The following is a 16,506-nucleotide window of genomic DNA, read 5'->3' as shown; positions in this document are numbered from 1 at the left end:
CTTTCAGTGTTGACGGTCCCAGGGGCCAGGCTGTAAGACCTCCCCATGGGCAGATATGGCCCGGGAGGTGAAGGGCAGCTTGGCTGGAGAGTTGGGGACAGCAGACAGCACAGGGAACAGTGACAGGAACCCTGACTAGAAAAGAACTGATTACTTTAATGGATCACTTCTTGGGTTGCAGCTGTGGTCGAGCCCAGATCTTCCTCTGGTTATTTCCCAGGGGGGCCGGTTGCCTGCAACTGCTCACAAGAGGTTTTCATTCTATTCCAAGCCTTTCGGTAGCCTTTCAAGGACATCTGCAAAAGAGGAAAAAGGGGTGGGGGGAAGGAGGTCATTTTGCCACTGATTGTAACCACTCAGGATGCAGCTCTCATCCAGCCCTGCTGACTGTGCGTGTGACCCTGCATGGGCAGTGTCCTGCTGTGCAGGCAGCTGGGCAGGGCCACCCATGAGTAGCACCCATCCTGGAGATTCTTCCAAGAAGCATGCTTCCGTTTAATAAAGTGAGAAGTTGCAGGTGCCTGCTACGATTCCTTGCTGCTTTTCAGCTCCGAATGTGGCCCAAGTTTGGATCCCAGTTCACTCCCTGTCACCATGTGGTCAGGGGAAAGGCAGGAGAAAGTACCCTGGGACCTGGGCCAAGGCCTGTATGTGCCAAGCTCCCACTCATTTCCCGAGTAACCCAATGGTGATTTTAAGGTACTCAAATGATATCTGAAGTGACCTCAGCGTGCAGCCAAGCCTGTGGCAATCTCGGTGCTTTCCTTTTCTTCTTTCTGCTGTCAGCAGATCATTTCCACATTGCCTGCTTCTCCTCCAAGACTCACAAGGAGCCAGGGTGCTACTGTGCAGACTGTATCTTATTGGGCTGTGGGATTAGTTAAAAACAGACCCACACTATGTACATGCATGGAATTGGGTGCTGGGTGATATTAAAAATCCATTCTTATCTCATTTTTTAAGAAATGGCTTATCTATGTATAAAATAGTAATCACTAAATTACCAATGGCAGGGGGAATTCGTAAGTTTCCAGAGTTCATTAAGAAAACAAGAAGTTAACAACATCCATTACTACAGAGTCTCTCCCTGGTCCCTGAAAAGACCCCACCCTGAACAATGAGAAAGGAACTTGAAAGCCAAAAACCACCCTTCATTTTGGTATAATAAAGCAACGGCTAAGATTTCTCACAAATGTTGCAAACTCCTATGTCCTTACCCCCAAAAAGAAAGTCCTGAGCAAAAATGTTCAGGGCGAAAAAGACTGCTCAACTCGGGATTCTCCCGTGATGTACCTCTGCGATCTCAACTTTCCTTTCCCACGTCTTGATGCTCTTCTCCAGCTCTGTATTTATGATCTTCTCCCGGACATATGCCATCACCGGTGGTGCTCGGAACTCGGCCAGCTGCTTCCGTAACTTCTTGTTCAAAAACTCAGCTTTGGCCCGGTCCTGGGTGGGGAAAGACAATTCAACCCAGGAAACCCTGACAGCTCCTGCTCAGAGGATTTTCAACAAGGGTGTCCAATGGGGGTGGGGAGAAAGAATAGTCATTTCAACGAAAGAAAAGTCTGTTCTTTCTGGCCCAGGGAGAAGAGACTTATACAACTAGATGATCACATGCAAAAAAAAAAAAAAAAAGGATTTGGGCCCCTGTCTTGCACCGTACATAAAAATGAACTCAAAATGGGTCGACCTAAATATAATATAAGGGTTAAAACTCTAAAACTCTTAGACAGAAACATAGGTGTAAATCTTTACAGTCTTGGAATAGGTAAGAGTTTTTTAGGTATGACACAAGAGCCCAAGTAACAAAAGAAAAAAAATGGATAAATTGGACTTCATCAAAATTAAACATTTTAATGCTACAAACAATACAATCAAGAAAAAAAGAAAACCCTTACAAGGGGAGTGAATATTTGCAGATCACATATCTGATAAGAGATTTGAATCCAGAATATGTAAGAAATTCTTACAACTCAATGGTAAAAAGAGAAGCAACCCAATTAACAAATAAGCCAAGGATCCAAACAGATATATTTCCAAAGTAGAGAAAATAAGATACATAACCTTATATAAGCCAATAAACATATGAAAATGTGCTCAATATCATTAGTCTTTAGGGAAATACAAATCAAAAATACAAATCAAAATGAGATGCCGCCTCACACCTACTAACCCAAAAAACCTATCACCATCCAGTCAATTTTGACTCATAGCAACCCTATAGCACAGAGTAGAACTGCCCCAAAGGGTTGCCAAGGAGCAGCTGGTGGATTTGAACTGCTGACCTTTTGATTAGCAGCCACGGTCTTAACCACTTAACCACAAGGATGACTAAAATACAAGTGTTGGCGAGGATGTGGAGAAATCAGAACTCTCATTGTTGATAGGAATATAAAATGATGCAGCCACTTTGCAAAACTGTTCAACTGTTTCTCAAAATGTTAAACATAAACTTAAGATACATAACCCAGCAATTCCACTTTTAGATATAAATCCAAGAGGAAAGAAAACATACATTCACACAAAAACTTGTCTAGGAATATTCAAAACGGCACTATTCATAGTAGCGAAAGAGTGGAAACCCAAATGTCCATCAACTGATGAATGGACAAATAAAATGTGGTATATCCATACAACAGAATATTATTCAGCCATAAAAAGACATTAAATACTGCTATATGCTACAACACGGATAAACCCTGAAAACAGTATGCTAAGTGAAAGAAGCCTGTCACAAAAGACCACCTATTGTATGGTTTCATTTTTATAAAATGTCTAGAACAGCCAACTGGACCAATAGTCAATATCATGATAAACAGGGAAAAGAAGGAAGTTGTCAAGAATTTCATTTTACTTGGCTCCACAATCAATGCCCATGGAAGCAGCAGTCAAGAAATCAAATGATGTATTGCATTGGGCAAATCTGGTGCAAAAGACCTCTCTGAAGTCTTCATGTCTCTTTGAGGACTAAGGTGCGCCTTACCCAAGCCATAGTATTTTCAATTGCCTCATATGAATGTGAAAGCTGGACTATGAATAAGAAAGATGGAAGAATAGATGCCTTTGAATTATGGTGTTGGTGAAGAATACTGAATATACACCATAGACTGCCAGAAGAACAAACAAATCTGTTTTGGAAGAAGTACAGCCAGAATGCTCCTTAGAAACAAGGATAGCGAGACTTCATCTCATGTATTTTGGACACGTTATCAGGAGGGACCAGTCTCTGGAGAAGGACATCATGCTTGGTAAAGTAAAGGGTCAGTGGAAGAGAGGAAGACCTTCAATGAGATGAAGTGACACAGTGGCTGCAACAATGGGCTCAAACATAGCAATGGTTGTGAGAATGGTGCAGGACTGGGCAGTGTTTCCTTCTGTTGTACCTAAGGTGGCTATGAGTTGCAACCAACTGGACAGCACCGAACAACAACAGAGCAGGCAAATCCATAGATAAAGTAGGTGAGTGGTTGCCTAGGGCTGGAGATGATGGAGAAGGGAAATGAGGAGAGAGTCTAATGGTTCCAGCGTTTCTCCTTGGGTGACAAAAATGTTCTAAAATAATTGTGGTGATATATACATGATTCCGTGAATATACTAAAAACCACTGAATCATAAACTTTAAACTGTCAAACTATATGGTATGTGAGTTATAGCTCAATAAAGCTGTTGAAAACCCAAATATACAAAATAGTGAATGCTAGGCTTTTAAAAACTGATTTCAGGTCTTACTTGTAACCTAATGAATATCAACCCAAAGGAAAAATAAAGAAGGGCTAAGAGAAATTCTACATGGAGCACGCTCACAGGGTTTTGCTTTCACTTTGCTTCCTGCCACTCTGCACTGAGACTGGCTTTTTTGCAGAGGGTGTGGGTTCTCCATCAAGGATATGAGTGGATATCCTGACAAAACTGAGTTAGAGGTAGCAATCCTGTGCCTTTTTGGCCGTTAGGTAGGCTTGGGGCCATACGAAGTGATGGAGACACTCTGCACCCATTCAAGACAATAATATTCTACAGTTTGACAAAGCACCATTATATGTGGTTGCATCTGGCCACCATAACAAGAGTTGTAACCTCTATTTCACACATGTGGAACCTGAGCCTTGTCTAATTAAAACGCTTGTTCAAGGCTGGAAACTGGCAGCAGCAAACTTGATGCCGGGCCTTCTGAATCTGAATCCAACGCTCTTTCTCCTTCATGAAAAAGTCCCCTTTGCATCACATTATAGGCACATTATAGAAATTCAACTATATGTGCACAGTGAATTAAAGAGCTGAATAACAGCGTAGATGTAGGAGCTCCGATGATCCCACCCACCATTTCACCATTGACCACAGACCCTAGAGTAAGCTCAGGACAGAGCCCAGCTCTGCCATCTTTCAGTTGGTCTCTGCCTAGAGGCTTCTCTCACTGTGAGCATCCACTGTTTGAGTGAGAGCTATGTGTTTAAAGAGCTCTCTCTCTCTCTCCATTACATAAAACATTTTGACATGCATACTTTTTCTCGTAGAAATTATATCACTATATGAAACCCTGGTGGCATAGTGGTTAAGAGCTATGACTGCTAACCAAAAGGCTGGCAGTTCGAATCCACCAGGCGCTCCTTGAAAACTCTATGGGGCAGTTCTACTCTGTCCTACAGGGTCGCTATGAGTTGGAATCCACTCAACAGCAATGGGTTTGTGGCTTTTTTTTTTTAATGCATAATACGTTTATTACTGGGTTGTATATGCCACTTTGAACACCAAACTTTATGGGTCAGTTAAGGAATTCTTGAGGGTTATATGGACTCTACACGATTTTCATCTTATGAACTGACTCAAGAACCTACCCATACAGTAAAATGCAACGCTACTGCGCTATAAGTTTCCATGTACCACTTTCTTTTTGATGACTGTCATGGATTGAACTGCATCCCACAAAAATATCTGTCAACTTGACTAGGTCATGATTCCCAGAACTGTAAGATTGTCTACCATTTTATCATCTGATGTTATTTCCCTGTGTGTTGTAAATTCTATCACTATGATGTAATCAGATGGATTAGCAGAAGTTATATTGATGAGATTGACAAGATTAGATAGTGCCTTAAGCCAATCTCTTTTGAGATGTGAAAGAGAAGCGAGCAGAGAGACCTGGGGTCCTCAAACCACCAAGAAAGCAGGGCCGGGAGCAGAGCATGTCCTTTGGACCTGAGGTTCCTGCTCTGAGATGCTCCCAGACCAAGGGAAGATTGATGACAAGGACCTTCCTTCAGAGCCGACAGAGAGAGAAAGCCCTCCCCTGAGTTTGGGCTTGTAGCCTACTGGACTATGAGAGAATAAATTTCTCTTTGTTAAAGCCGTCCATTTGTGGTATTTCCATTATAGCAGGACTAGATGACTAAGACAACAACCCAGAGCTATTTTGATTTTTATGGTCTAGTCTTTTCTGGACAATAAATCAAGATGGTTTGGATCTTAGTAGACATTGACTCAAGTCCTTGAGTCGGAAGGAGTAGGTAGAGACAAACATCAGAAATGGCATGTTTTACCCTCTCCTACCTCCTCTGCTTGTACAGTTTCTCTTTCAACTTTTTCAAGTAACTCATTTCTCAGCACCATCTCCTTGTCCAGACTGATGGACATTTCCAATCCCCGGTGAAGCCTGCTCTGAAATATAATAATACAGCAAGACTTGAGCAAAGACAATCTCTCAGAACTATGGGATGGGTAGACAGCTCTTCATTAAGCAGGAGCAAAGCAGGATTGCCTAGGAACTTGGGTCTGCCTTTCCAACAGGTACAGAATCCTGGTGTCTTGGGAACTGGTGATAGGGACCAAGTGGGGTTAGGAGGGCCTCAGGGGTCTTATCCTCACTGTAGAGGCAGAGTGGTAAGACACACTGGGACCCAACTTCTGGCCTCACCACTTACTAACAGAAACTTTGGCAAGTCCCAGATTTTCTCTAAATTTGGTTTTGTCACTTTGTAGGGTTGTGTTGTTGTTGCTAGGTGACATTAAGTCAGTGGAGGACATCTCAGCTCCTGTGGGAGCCTGCAGTGGTGTGTGGGAACCGTGGGTGACCTGGGAGATGGCGCATGAAGCCTCAGGGCCTGGGCATCGGGGCAAGCCTTACTTTGTATGTGTTGAGGATCTGCAGAGTGTTTCCAGATGCTAGCTTTAACTGGATCAGTTCTTGATTCCTTGCTTCGATCGTCTCTAAAAACTGAGCATTCTCAATCTTCAGCTGCTGAAAATCCACATCGTGGAGGGCCTCGCCCACCTCTTCCTTCTACAGCTCAGAAAGAAGAAAGAAATCATGGCCTGCTCAGTTGTGACTTCCGAATGTATGGCTCACACCTTGCAACTCTTGGTGAGTCTCTGGAAGTCAGTCATCATGCAGTCATTCAACAAACATGTACTGAGCATCTGCTTGTTGCTAGACATGGTGCTAGGCACTGGGGATAGAGATTGGAGTAAATAAGATGCCCCCCAGCCTCGAGGAATGCATACCTCACCTGGGTTCACAGACAGGTGGGCAGGTATTTACGAAAAGTATGACACAGTGAGGTGGGCAGGGGCTGAGGACACACAGAGAGAGGCCTCTCACACAGACCGGGGAAGAATGGAAGACTGGGTCAGGGAAGGCTTCTCACAGAGCGTGGGGGCGGTGACCAAACAGGGCTTTGAAGGAACAGAGAAAGCTGGTCTGCTGGGCTATTTAAGAAAGAGTTATTTTTAACCTGGAAACCCCAGGAAAACTAGCCCATAAACCGTCATCTTTGATCATCTGACATTTCTGCACTGCAGATGTATTGGGTTCCCCTCCAGGTCCCCCCCTGACCTGGTCCCACTTTACCTTCCCCGCCAGGTCATTGCCATCTTATATTCATGGTATGCAACAGCCGAACTCAGTGCATGCTGCTGTTGCCCACCCCAATGCTCTACTCATGTGGTATCTACCTCCTGGGATATATCTTCTTCCGCTTCCCCAAAACAACACGATTCCTTAAACTCAAATATGACCCATCCTCCAGCTCAAACGCTCTCAACCTGTTTTCCACACCCAAGGGTAATCTCTCTCTACCCCGAGCTCCTGAACACTGAAGGGTAAGCCCACTCTCCACCGAGCTTCTGAAAGGCTTTGGCCTGTGGTCCATGTTACTGGTGCCTCTGTATACGTTGACTTTTTCTCACCATCACCACTCCCCACTCCTCTGTAAGCTTACAAGAGCAGGACTCACAACAGTGTCATCTCTGGGTATTAAAGGCTTTTTAGGGTTAAGGGTCATCCATCTACTTCCATCTCAAGTTTAACCTCCCTCTCCAATATGCCTGACCTCGCATGAACCACAGGGTACCAGGCACTCACTCCCACTGGGGGCAGCTCCCCTCCATCTCTGGGTGGCTCCACTGGGGCAAACTTTTTTCTTACTCTGAACTCAAACCTCCTTCTGACATCCCCACCCCTCGTTTTACCCTCTGGACCCTCCCAGTCAGTCTGTCTGTCCTCCCGGCAGCCCTCAGCACTTTCAGACAGCAGTCGTGGCCCTCCCAGGCCCTTTCTCTATGGGATCATCAGTCTTGGGTCCTCCAACCACTCCTCCTCAAACATGGCTTCTACTCCCCTTGCCCTTCAGTTCACCCTTCTACATGAACTCTAATTTCTCAGTTCTTTCTTCAAATATGGAGCTCACACTGGGACACAAGACTCCAGATCGGGACTACTCAGAGAAGAGTAGAGCAAGATCACCCCTTTCTTGTTCTACCTTATCACCTTCAGGTGAGCTGACTTTATCATGCACCTAGGACTAAGCCAGAATGCTCCTTAGAAGCAAGAATGGCGAGACTTTGTCTCATATACTTTGGACATGTTATAAGGAGGGACCAGTTGTTGGAGAAGGACATCATGCTTGGTAAAGTACAGGGTCAACGAAAAAGAGAAGGATTCTCAACGAGATGGACTGACACAGTGGCTGCAGCAATAGGCTCAAGCATAACAACGATTGTGAGGATGCCACAGGACTGGGCAGTGTTTCGTTCTGTAGTACGTAGGGTGGCTGTGAGTTGGAACCAATTTGACGGCACCTAACCACAATAACATGACTAAGCCATCTGTACCTATGCAGATACTTTTGGGGACAGAAGTGAAGGACTTACATTTGTCCTTGGGCATTTCATGTTGTTAATGCTGTCTCAACCTTTTGAGGTCTTTCTGGGTTCCAAGTCAATCAAGTAGTAGTCCTTGAACATGTTAATGGCCCAGCCCAGCTTTGCGTCATTTGTCAGTGGTCACGTCTGATGGGCATGCTAGCAGTGCTCATATTCGAGTTAATAATAAAAATATTGAGCTAGGAAAGGACAGAGCCACATATCACATTCTAGAGGCCCTGCTCCATGCCTACCTTTCCAGGAGTCTTTAGGTTCAAGCTGTTCAATGGTGTAATTGTACCTCCCAGACTACATTCCCCTAGTAACCAATAAATATGAAGGGCCTTTTCAAGTCAAGCCAACTCTGTCTACAGAAAACCCCTGATTTACCAGCACAGTAACTGTATGAGTTTCCTGTTGCTGCTGTAACAAAGTACCACCAACTTGGTGGCTTAAAACAACACAAATTTATTATTTTACAGTTCTGGAGGTCGAAGTCCAAAATGGGTCTTTGGGCTAAAATCATGGTATCTGGCAGGGCTGCATTCTTTCTGGGGGCTCTAGGGGAGAATTGGTTTCTAGAGGCTGCCTGCATTCCTTGGCTCATAGCTCCTTCCTCTGCTTCCATCCTCACATCTCCTCCTCTGATTCTGACCCTCCTGCCTCTCTCTCATAAGGACCCTTATGATTACATTGGACCCATCTGGATAATCCAGGATAATCTCCCCATCTCAAGATCCTTCATTTGGTCACATCTCCAAAGCCCTTTTGCCTTGTAAAGTAACATATTCACAGGTTCCAGGGATTAGAATGTGGACATCTTTGGAAGCTGGAGGATGGGGGACATTATTCTACCTACCACAGTAATCTCGAAAGAAAGAAAGAGAGAAAATCCACATACCTGCCTCAGTTGCGAAAGCATTTTTTTCCTCTGGACTTTGAGAGAAACATTTTTCAAACATAATTTATCTCTCATATTATCCTAAAAAACAAAAGCACATTTTAAGCAACTTCTCTTCTTCTTCCCTGTTGGTTTGAAAAGTTGGTAGGTTTGGGGCTGCAGACCAACCTTAAGACCTAATATTCAATCCCTTATTTTCAGGTCCTTTTATTTCTGCCCATGCTGGTGTTGCTGTGGCATTTCCCTCCTGACCAAGAAGCAGAGGAAGCTTGTCTGCCACGTGCAAATGCTATATTGCTCTTAAATTCATGATTTCTTGGGTGTACTGCTACTTTGAGGGTAGAAGCAAGATCAGATGGTATCTTGAGGCCTTTCTTCACGAAACAATCTTATAATTCTTGGGTCTTTTTTTCTCTTGGTAGCTTATACAATTTTTACTACTTACAACAATTAAGGATTAGTAATCCTTCTAAACCGTCTCCAGGGTCAAAGCTTGACATGCTATACAGCCTCTGGAAATGAGGAAAAACAAAAACCTCATTGCTGTCGAGTCGATTCTGACTCATAGTGACCCTATAGGATGGAGTAGAATGGCCACATAGGATTTCCTAGGCTGTAATCTTTATAGGAGCAGACTGCCACATCTGTCTCCCACGGAGCAGCTGTTGGGTTTAAACTGCTGACCTTTTGGTTAACAGCCGAGTGCTTTAACCACTGCACTGCCAGGCACCTTTGGACATGGGGAGAACCCCCAACATTCTCCTTCATTTCCCATGCTAGGGTACAGTCGATGTCCTCATAATAAGGGAATCCAAAGAGCATAAGATGTACCTGTCCCACTCTGTGCAGTCATCTGACTAGACAGGCTGACCCAGCCCAGCCTCACAACTTTCTCATGAATATACATCAGATCTTGAAACAACAAAAAAGAAGTCGACACATATACTGTTAATATTCATCTTGCCTGTTTGATTCTAGCCTTGATAAACTTGCATTTTAAACACACACTACACACACACACTTTTGGGGATATAAAAAATGTACATATATGACAGATTTGTGGTGGACCCAATGGAGTTGGGCTGTCTAATATGGGTAATTTCTGTGTCATCATTCTATGAATTTATTCTTCCCTTCTAATCTCTAACCACCTACCAACTCACCCTCCGGCGGTTCATGTCCTCAATATATTTCATCACTTTCTGAGTGGCCAAAATACTCCCTTTCTTCTTGGATATGGTTTCCAGAATATCTTTTTCAAAATCGTACACTGCTTTCTGAACTTCAGCCCCTCGGATTTCAGCTTCCTCAATAATAGCCTAGGGGAGTCAGCACAAAGAAAAAATACAGTTTCCAAAAATCTAAAGGATATATCCCCTAAGGACACCAAAGTTCCCAGGCCCCTTGGTGAAATAAGCCAGTCACAAAAGGACTGTCTTAATTATCCAGTGCTGCTGTGACAGAAATACCATAGTGGATGGCTTCAACAAACAAGTTTATTCTCTTACAGTCTAGTAGGCTACAAGTCCCAATTCAGGGCATCAGCTCCAGGAGAAGGCTTTCTCTGTCTGCTCTGGAGGAAGGTCCTTCTCATCAATCTTCCCCTGGACTAGGAGCTTTTCCACACAAGAACCCTGGGTCCAAAGGATGCGCTCTGGTCCCGGCTCTGCTTTCTTAGTAGTATCAGGTCGCCCTCTCTCTCTGCTTGCTTCTCTCTTATATCTCAAGAGAGATTGGCTCAAGACACAACCCAATTTTGTAGATTGAGTCCTGCCTCATTAACATAACTGCCCCCTACCTCCCCTCGTTAACATCATAGAGGTAGGATTTACAACACATAGGAAAATCACATTAGATGACAAAATGGTGGCAAATCACAGAATACTGGGAATCACGGCCTAGCCAAATTGATGTACATATTTTTGGGGGATGCAATTCAATCCATGACAAGGGCAAATATTATATGATCCCACTTACATGAAATACCTAGACTAGGCAAGTGTATAGAGACCAAGTTTATTTGCAGTTCCCAGGGGAAGGCAGGAGGGAAAGGGGAAGAGAACTTAATGCTTAGGGAACACTAAGCTTCAGTTAAGGGTTACTGAAAAACTTGGAAACGAATAATGGTGATGGTTGAACAACATGATGAACATAACTAATGTCATTGAATTGAAGAATGTTGAAATGGCAAATGCTTCCCATACATACACACACAGAAGTGGACATACATTGATGATTGTTGTATCTAGGTGATGGGAACACAGGGAAGGGTTCATTGTGCTAGCCTCTCTCCTTTTGTGTATTTTTAAGATTTTCCATTTAAAATTCTCATGGAATCCAGACTTTATGGAACCATGGAGGCTGGATGAACCCCCAAAACTACTACCCTGAGATAATCTTTAAACCTTAAACAAAAAATATCCCCGAAGTCTTCTTTAGACCAAACAGTTTAGCTTAATTGCTAAAGAATGTTTCCCTTGAGCATTGTACTCCTTTAAAGAACTATCTATATGGGATCGAACTGACAACAGCAACTCAAAAGGTTAGAAAGGAAGCTTAGGGGGCAGTGAGTTTATGTTAATGCTGGAGGAACAATTCAGAAAAGGAGGGTTGCAAAACCGAATTGTATACGTAGAAATCGTTGAATTGGTGTATGTTCTGCTGTGTACATTCTCAACAACAAGAAAATAAAACAAATTATTTTTTAAAAAGTCAAGCAGGTAGCAAGTTTCTTAAAGATAGGCCCTCAATTTGTCTTGTTTCCTCCAAAACACCAACAATTACATGAACATATTCCAGGTACTTCTCGAAGAGGCAGAAGTAGGGAGCCAAGGTTGGAGGGATGGCCCACACTGAGAGACTGGTATACCTCTTGATCCTGCAGGTCCCGTTCAGCATTTGCCCTCAGGTGCCTTAATTCTTCCTTTGTGTCTTCCAGCTCCTTTTGTACAAGTTCGCATTTTTGGTCAACGGTGAGGGTTATTACACGATCCGACCGGGTTTTGGGTTTCCGCTTGCCTCGTAACTGCAACCCAAGAAAAATAAAGCCATCTTCGAGTAGGAATCAGTCATAAAGCATCCCAAGATGGACATCAAAAATGATCACCCAGACCTACTAGAAATTACCCTGAACGGCAGCCACGGAGAAGGAACTCATGATAAAAGGATTCTGGGTATTAGGCCTGAGGTGGCAACTATTTCACAAACCACCCTAAAGCCCTGCTCCAAATGCTTCAAAGGCCTATGTTTGACAATGAACTGAAAATAAATGAGGGAAGAATGTCTCCGGGGTGGGCAGGATGTGACCTGATGCAGACCAGCATTTGATTCCTACACTGAACACAGAAGAAAAGTTGCATCTCAGGGCATGGAGTCCAGAAAAAACAAGTGAATAGATACAAATCTTGGGTTTTCTGTACATTTAAAGCAGTGGCCCAGGGAATACGTGGCCTGAAGATAGGTTTGTTTGACCCTTAAATGATAGACCTACACAGTTTTGATTTTTTTTTAAGTGCCCACATTTTTAAAATCAGGAAATTCTACCCCCCCCCCCAAAAATCCAGATTTCCAGCTTCTTTTGAAAGATCTGTTCCTCTGACAACACTAGGTCGCCTGGCTGAGCCTTTTTGACAAGGGAAGTGTTTTCAGCAGTCGCGCTAGGCCTACTTCGCTCCTTCATGTGGCTGGCTGGCCCTTGAGAACATTTGAGTCCCCCAATTTCAGGGAATTCTTTTAACAGACTAAGGTATTCTGGGAGAGTCAGTCCACTGATTGAACCCAATTCCCTTCACATTCACTTGAAAGAGAAACTTTGGAGGGCAAGGAAGAATCCAAAGAAGAACAGGGAATAGGTGTCACTAAATTGTACACATGAAAACATTGAACTGTTGTGTTACATAAGTTTTAACAAGGATAATAAACAGAGCGAGAGAAAAAACATCAAGCAATTTTCAGAGAGACAAAAAGGAGTAGAACAGGGAGAGAGTCATATTGTCCATTGGCCAAAGAGGCACACTAAGAAGGTCAGACACTCACAACTCACAACTACAGAGTAGAGTGGAATAAAGGAATCCTTAGGCCTCCGTTGGGTACCTGTGAAAATTCAGAGGATGATACTTTAATATCGGATAATCGTGGATGTCGATGAGCCCCAGGCTCCAGTTTATAGTAATATTTCTCAAACATCTCTGTCTCAATTCTGAGAACGGAGTTTCCATAGCTGCAAGACAGGGGGTACCCAAGTAAGTTCTTCTGATACAAGAGTTTAAACCCCAAATAACTAGTATCTAGCTCTAGTGGTGCAATGGTTAAGCACTCGACTGGTCAGCAGTTTGAATCCATCCGCTGCCCCATGGGAGAAAAGATCTGGAGATTGCACCCATAAAGATTCCAGCCTAGGAAACCCTACGGGGGCAGTTCTACTCTGTTCCACAGAGTTGCTATGAATTGGAATCAACTCAGTGACACACAACAACAGCACCTACTAGACATGTGTAACCATCAATTTAGCAAGACACTTAATCTCTTTGTGCCTCAGTTTTCTCATCTGTAAAATGGCAATAATAACAACACCCACTTTTTAGGGTTGCAATAAGGAATGTAAGGTCTTTAGGACTCTGACTGGCACATAGTAAGTGCTATTTAAATTATGTGATGTGTTTATTAATATGTTTAATAAAAAACAAAACCCGTTGCCATCAAGCCGATTCCAACCCCTGACAACCCCATGTGTTACAGAGTAAAACTGCTCCATAGGGTCTTCTTGGCTGTGATTGTTACAGGAGCAGATCACCATGCCTTTCTTCCATGGTACTGCTGGGTGGGTTCGAACAACCAGCCTTTAGGTTAGTGGTTGAGTACAAACCATTTGCGCCACCCAGGGACCCTGCAGTGTTTAATGAGCCACAAAATTCAGAATACTGGGATTATATGGACAACTGTCGCTGAAACGGAGCTATTGTTTCATCTTCATGTGTGAAATTCCTCCCGAATTACTATATTCTCGAAGTTATACACACCCACAGCCTTCAGATGTTTCCCTTGGTTTGTTTCTCAGCTCTTTTATTTTCAGTACCCAACAGATGCATAATCCACAGGAAGTTTATTATAAATGGTGGGAAAGATTTGAACAGATGGTTTTTAAACAACTAGAGATGACAAACCTAGTTCATCCTGTTTATGCCAAGATTATGACCATTTAAACTTCTTATATATAGCATGTATGTTATGTATGTGTGTGTACATATATATACGTATAATACACACATACAGAAGGAGTCCTTGGGTGGCACAAACGGTTGCATTCAGCTACTAGTTGAAAGGTTGGTGGTTTGAGCCCACCCAGAGACATCTTAGAAGACAGGCCTGGCGATCAGCTTCCAAAAGGTCACAGCCTTGAAAACCTTATGGATCACATTTCTATCTGGCACATATGGGGTCACCATGAGTTGGAATCAGCTTGATGGCACTAACAACAACAACAGCAGCAGCATATATAAAAGAAAGAGAGGAAGAAGAGAGTAGCATTGATGTTTTCATATACTATTGAGCTGATTCCTATTTGGCTGAATTTTAAGATTGTGAAAAGGCTGACTGGAAAGCCCGATAAATCAAAGCACCTTTCTTCTTCAGTATATATCATGTTCCCAGTGTGGGCTGTGAGGTCATGCCTGAGTTTGAATCTCAACACTACCACTGACTAGCTGTGTGACCTTAGGGAAGTGACTTAACCTCTGTGTCTCTTCCTTTCCATACCTACCTCCTAGGGTTACTGTGTCATTAAACAAGTTCATAGACACAAAACACTTGGCACGTAATTGTAGCTATTCATAATAAAACTGTCTTGGAAGAAGTACAGCCACAATGCTCCTTAGAAACGAGGAGCAAGACTTCATCTCACGTACTTGAGACACATTGTCAGGAGGGACCAGTCCCTGGAGAAGGACACCATGCTTGGTAAAGTGGAGGGTCACCGAAAAAGAGGAAGACCCTCTATGAGATGGATTGACACAGTGGCTGCAACAACGGGCTCAAACACCAATGGTTGTGAGGATGGCCCAGGACCGGGCAGTGTTGCGTTCTGTTGTACATATGGTCGCTATGAGATGGAACCAACTTGGCAGCACATAACAATAATAACCACAAATCGTGATAATACCTCAGTGCTGATCTAAACTATTTCCAGATTGTAGAAGTAACATCAGTTCAGCTTCCAGACCCAGGATATTCTAAGTGAGACCAATAAATTGTACAATTTACCTCAACTACATGGTGGAATTTTGATATCCCCTTTACTTGCTTTGGAGCCCTGGTGGCACATTGGTTAAGAACTTAGCTGCTAACCAAAAGGTCAGCAGTTTGCATGCACCAGCCCCTCCTTGGAAACCCTGTGGGGCAGTTCTACCCTGTCCTATAGAGTTGCTATGAGTCGGAATCCACTGGACAGCAACAGGTTTGGGGTTTTTTTTTTGGTTTGTTTTACTTGCTTGGGCAGCTATAACACAGGCTGCTAAAAATATAGGGTATTGGTCTGTCCCATGCTTGCACCAATGGTTCAGGCACACAGTGGCCTCACAGTAAGTTCATCTCAATAGCCTCCTTTCTATCTTGCTGCCACATTAATTTTATCATAGAATCTTAGCATTGGAAAGGGCCTCAGAGATCACTTGGTCCCACCCGGCTCCTCAGATGGATTAGGAGGTCGGTTAAGCACACAGCCTAGCACTAGACAGACCCACCTGGGCTGAGGCTAGCAACTTTGGCTTCATCAATTATTCTCGGTGTTTCCCACCACAGGCCTCAGCCCCTGTCACCTCCCTGATGTGGCTCCATCTCCGGCTTGTTAGCTCAGTGGCGGTGCAGACACAGGGGTAAAGAGGCAAAGAGAAATTCCTGTCCCACTCTGGAGGTCTCAGTTTCCCCAACGTCAACGCGGACTTGGATCGTCACCATGTTGGACCATAGATCCAAGCCCACTTAGGGTGCAGGGCCCACCGGGAGGAGAGGGCGCCGGCTGAGACTGGCCGGCGGGTACCTGAGCTGCTCCACCAGCCCGCACAGCTGGATAACCGGCAACTCGTTCTCGTCCCCGGTCTGGGAGTCGGTGAGGTTGCTCTCGGAGTCTTCATCGGTCATCACGCTGCCAAAGCGGTCCTTGCTTGTGCCGAGTGCGCCCTGGAGCTCCTACTGCTAGGGGCGGCGCGTCACCCAGGCTGCGACCAGGTGGCGCGTTGCCGGGGCGACGGGACGCTTTCGGGAGTGACGGGCGGGGCTTTTGGGGGCCCCGCCCGGCTCACGCTCTGCCAAACTGCGTGCTAACCAGAGCTCGCGGTGACTAGACTCTTACACTTTCACGTCTTCAACAATACAGTTTAAATTGATAATAATAATAGCAGCCACGGTTTACCAAGCACTATGTCCTTGGGGCCGTGTTAAGCACAGCTCTTGAAAATCCTTGCAACAACCTTCTA

At 44.2% G+C, this 16,506-nt stretch overlaps 1 protein-coding gene across 3 annotated transcripts; it reads right to left on the bottom strand.

Annotated features, from left to right (window-relative positions):
* Positions 1-209: 209 nt before the first annotated feature.
* On the bottom strand, positions 210-16,233 carry CCDC113 (coiled-coil domain containing 113). Of its 3 annotated transcripts, none has more exons than XM_049864165.1 (9): positions 16,071-16,233; positions 13,130-13,256; positions 11,907-12,062; positions 10,201-10,356; positions 9,038-9,118; positions 6,122-6,277; positions 5,548-5,655; positions 1,294-1,449; positions 210-296 (listed from the first exon to the last, which is right to left on the bottom strand). In XM_049864165.1, the coding sequence occupies exons 1-9, from the start codon at positions 16,169-16,171 to the stop codon at positions 210-212; spliced, it is 1,128 nt and encodes a 375-aa protein (XP_049720122.1). In that variant the 5' UTR covers positions 16,172-16,233. The 3 variants fall into 3 exon arrangements, with proteins under 3 accessions (XP_049720122.1, XP_049720123.1, XP_049720124.1); XM_049864166.1 differs by having other exon boundaries at positions 15,775-16,163; XM_049864167.1 differs by lacking the exon at positions 13,130-13,256 and having other exon boundaries at positions 15,775-16,163.
* Between the last annotated feature and the right edge of the window lie 273 nt (positions 16,234-16,506).

This window comes from Elephas maximus, chromosome 21 (assembly GCF_024166365.1).
Source record: "Elephas maximus indicus isolate mEleMax1 chromosome 21, mEleMax1 primary haplotype, whole genome shotgun sequence".
Lineage (NCBI taxonomy): Eukaryota > Metazoa > Chordata > Mammalia > Proboscidea > Elephantidae > Elephas > Elephas maximus.
The sequence above is the reverse complement of the archived record's forward strand: the minus strand, read 5'-3'. Positions and strand labels throughout refer to the sequence as shown.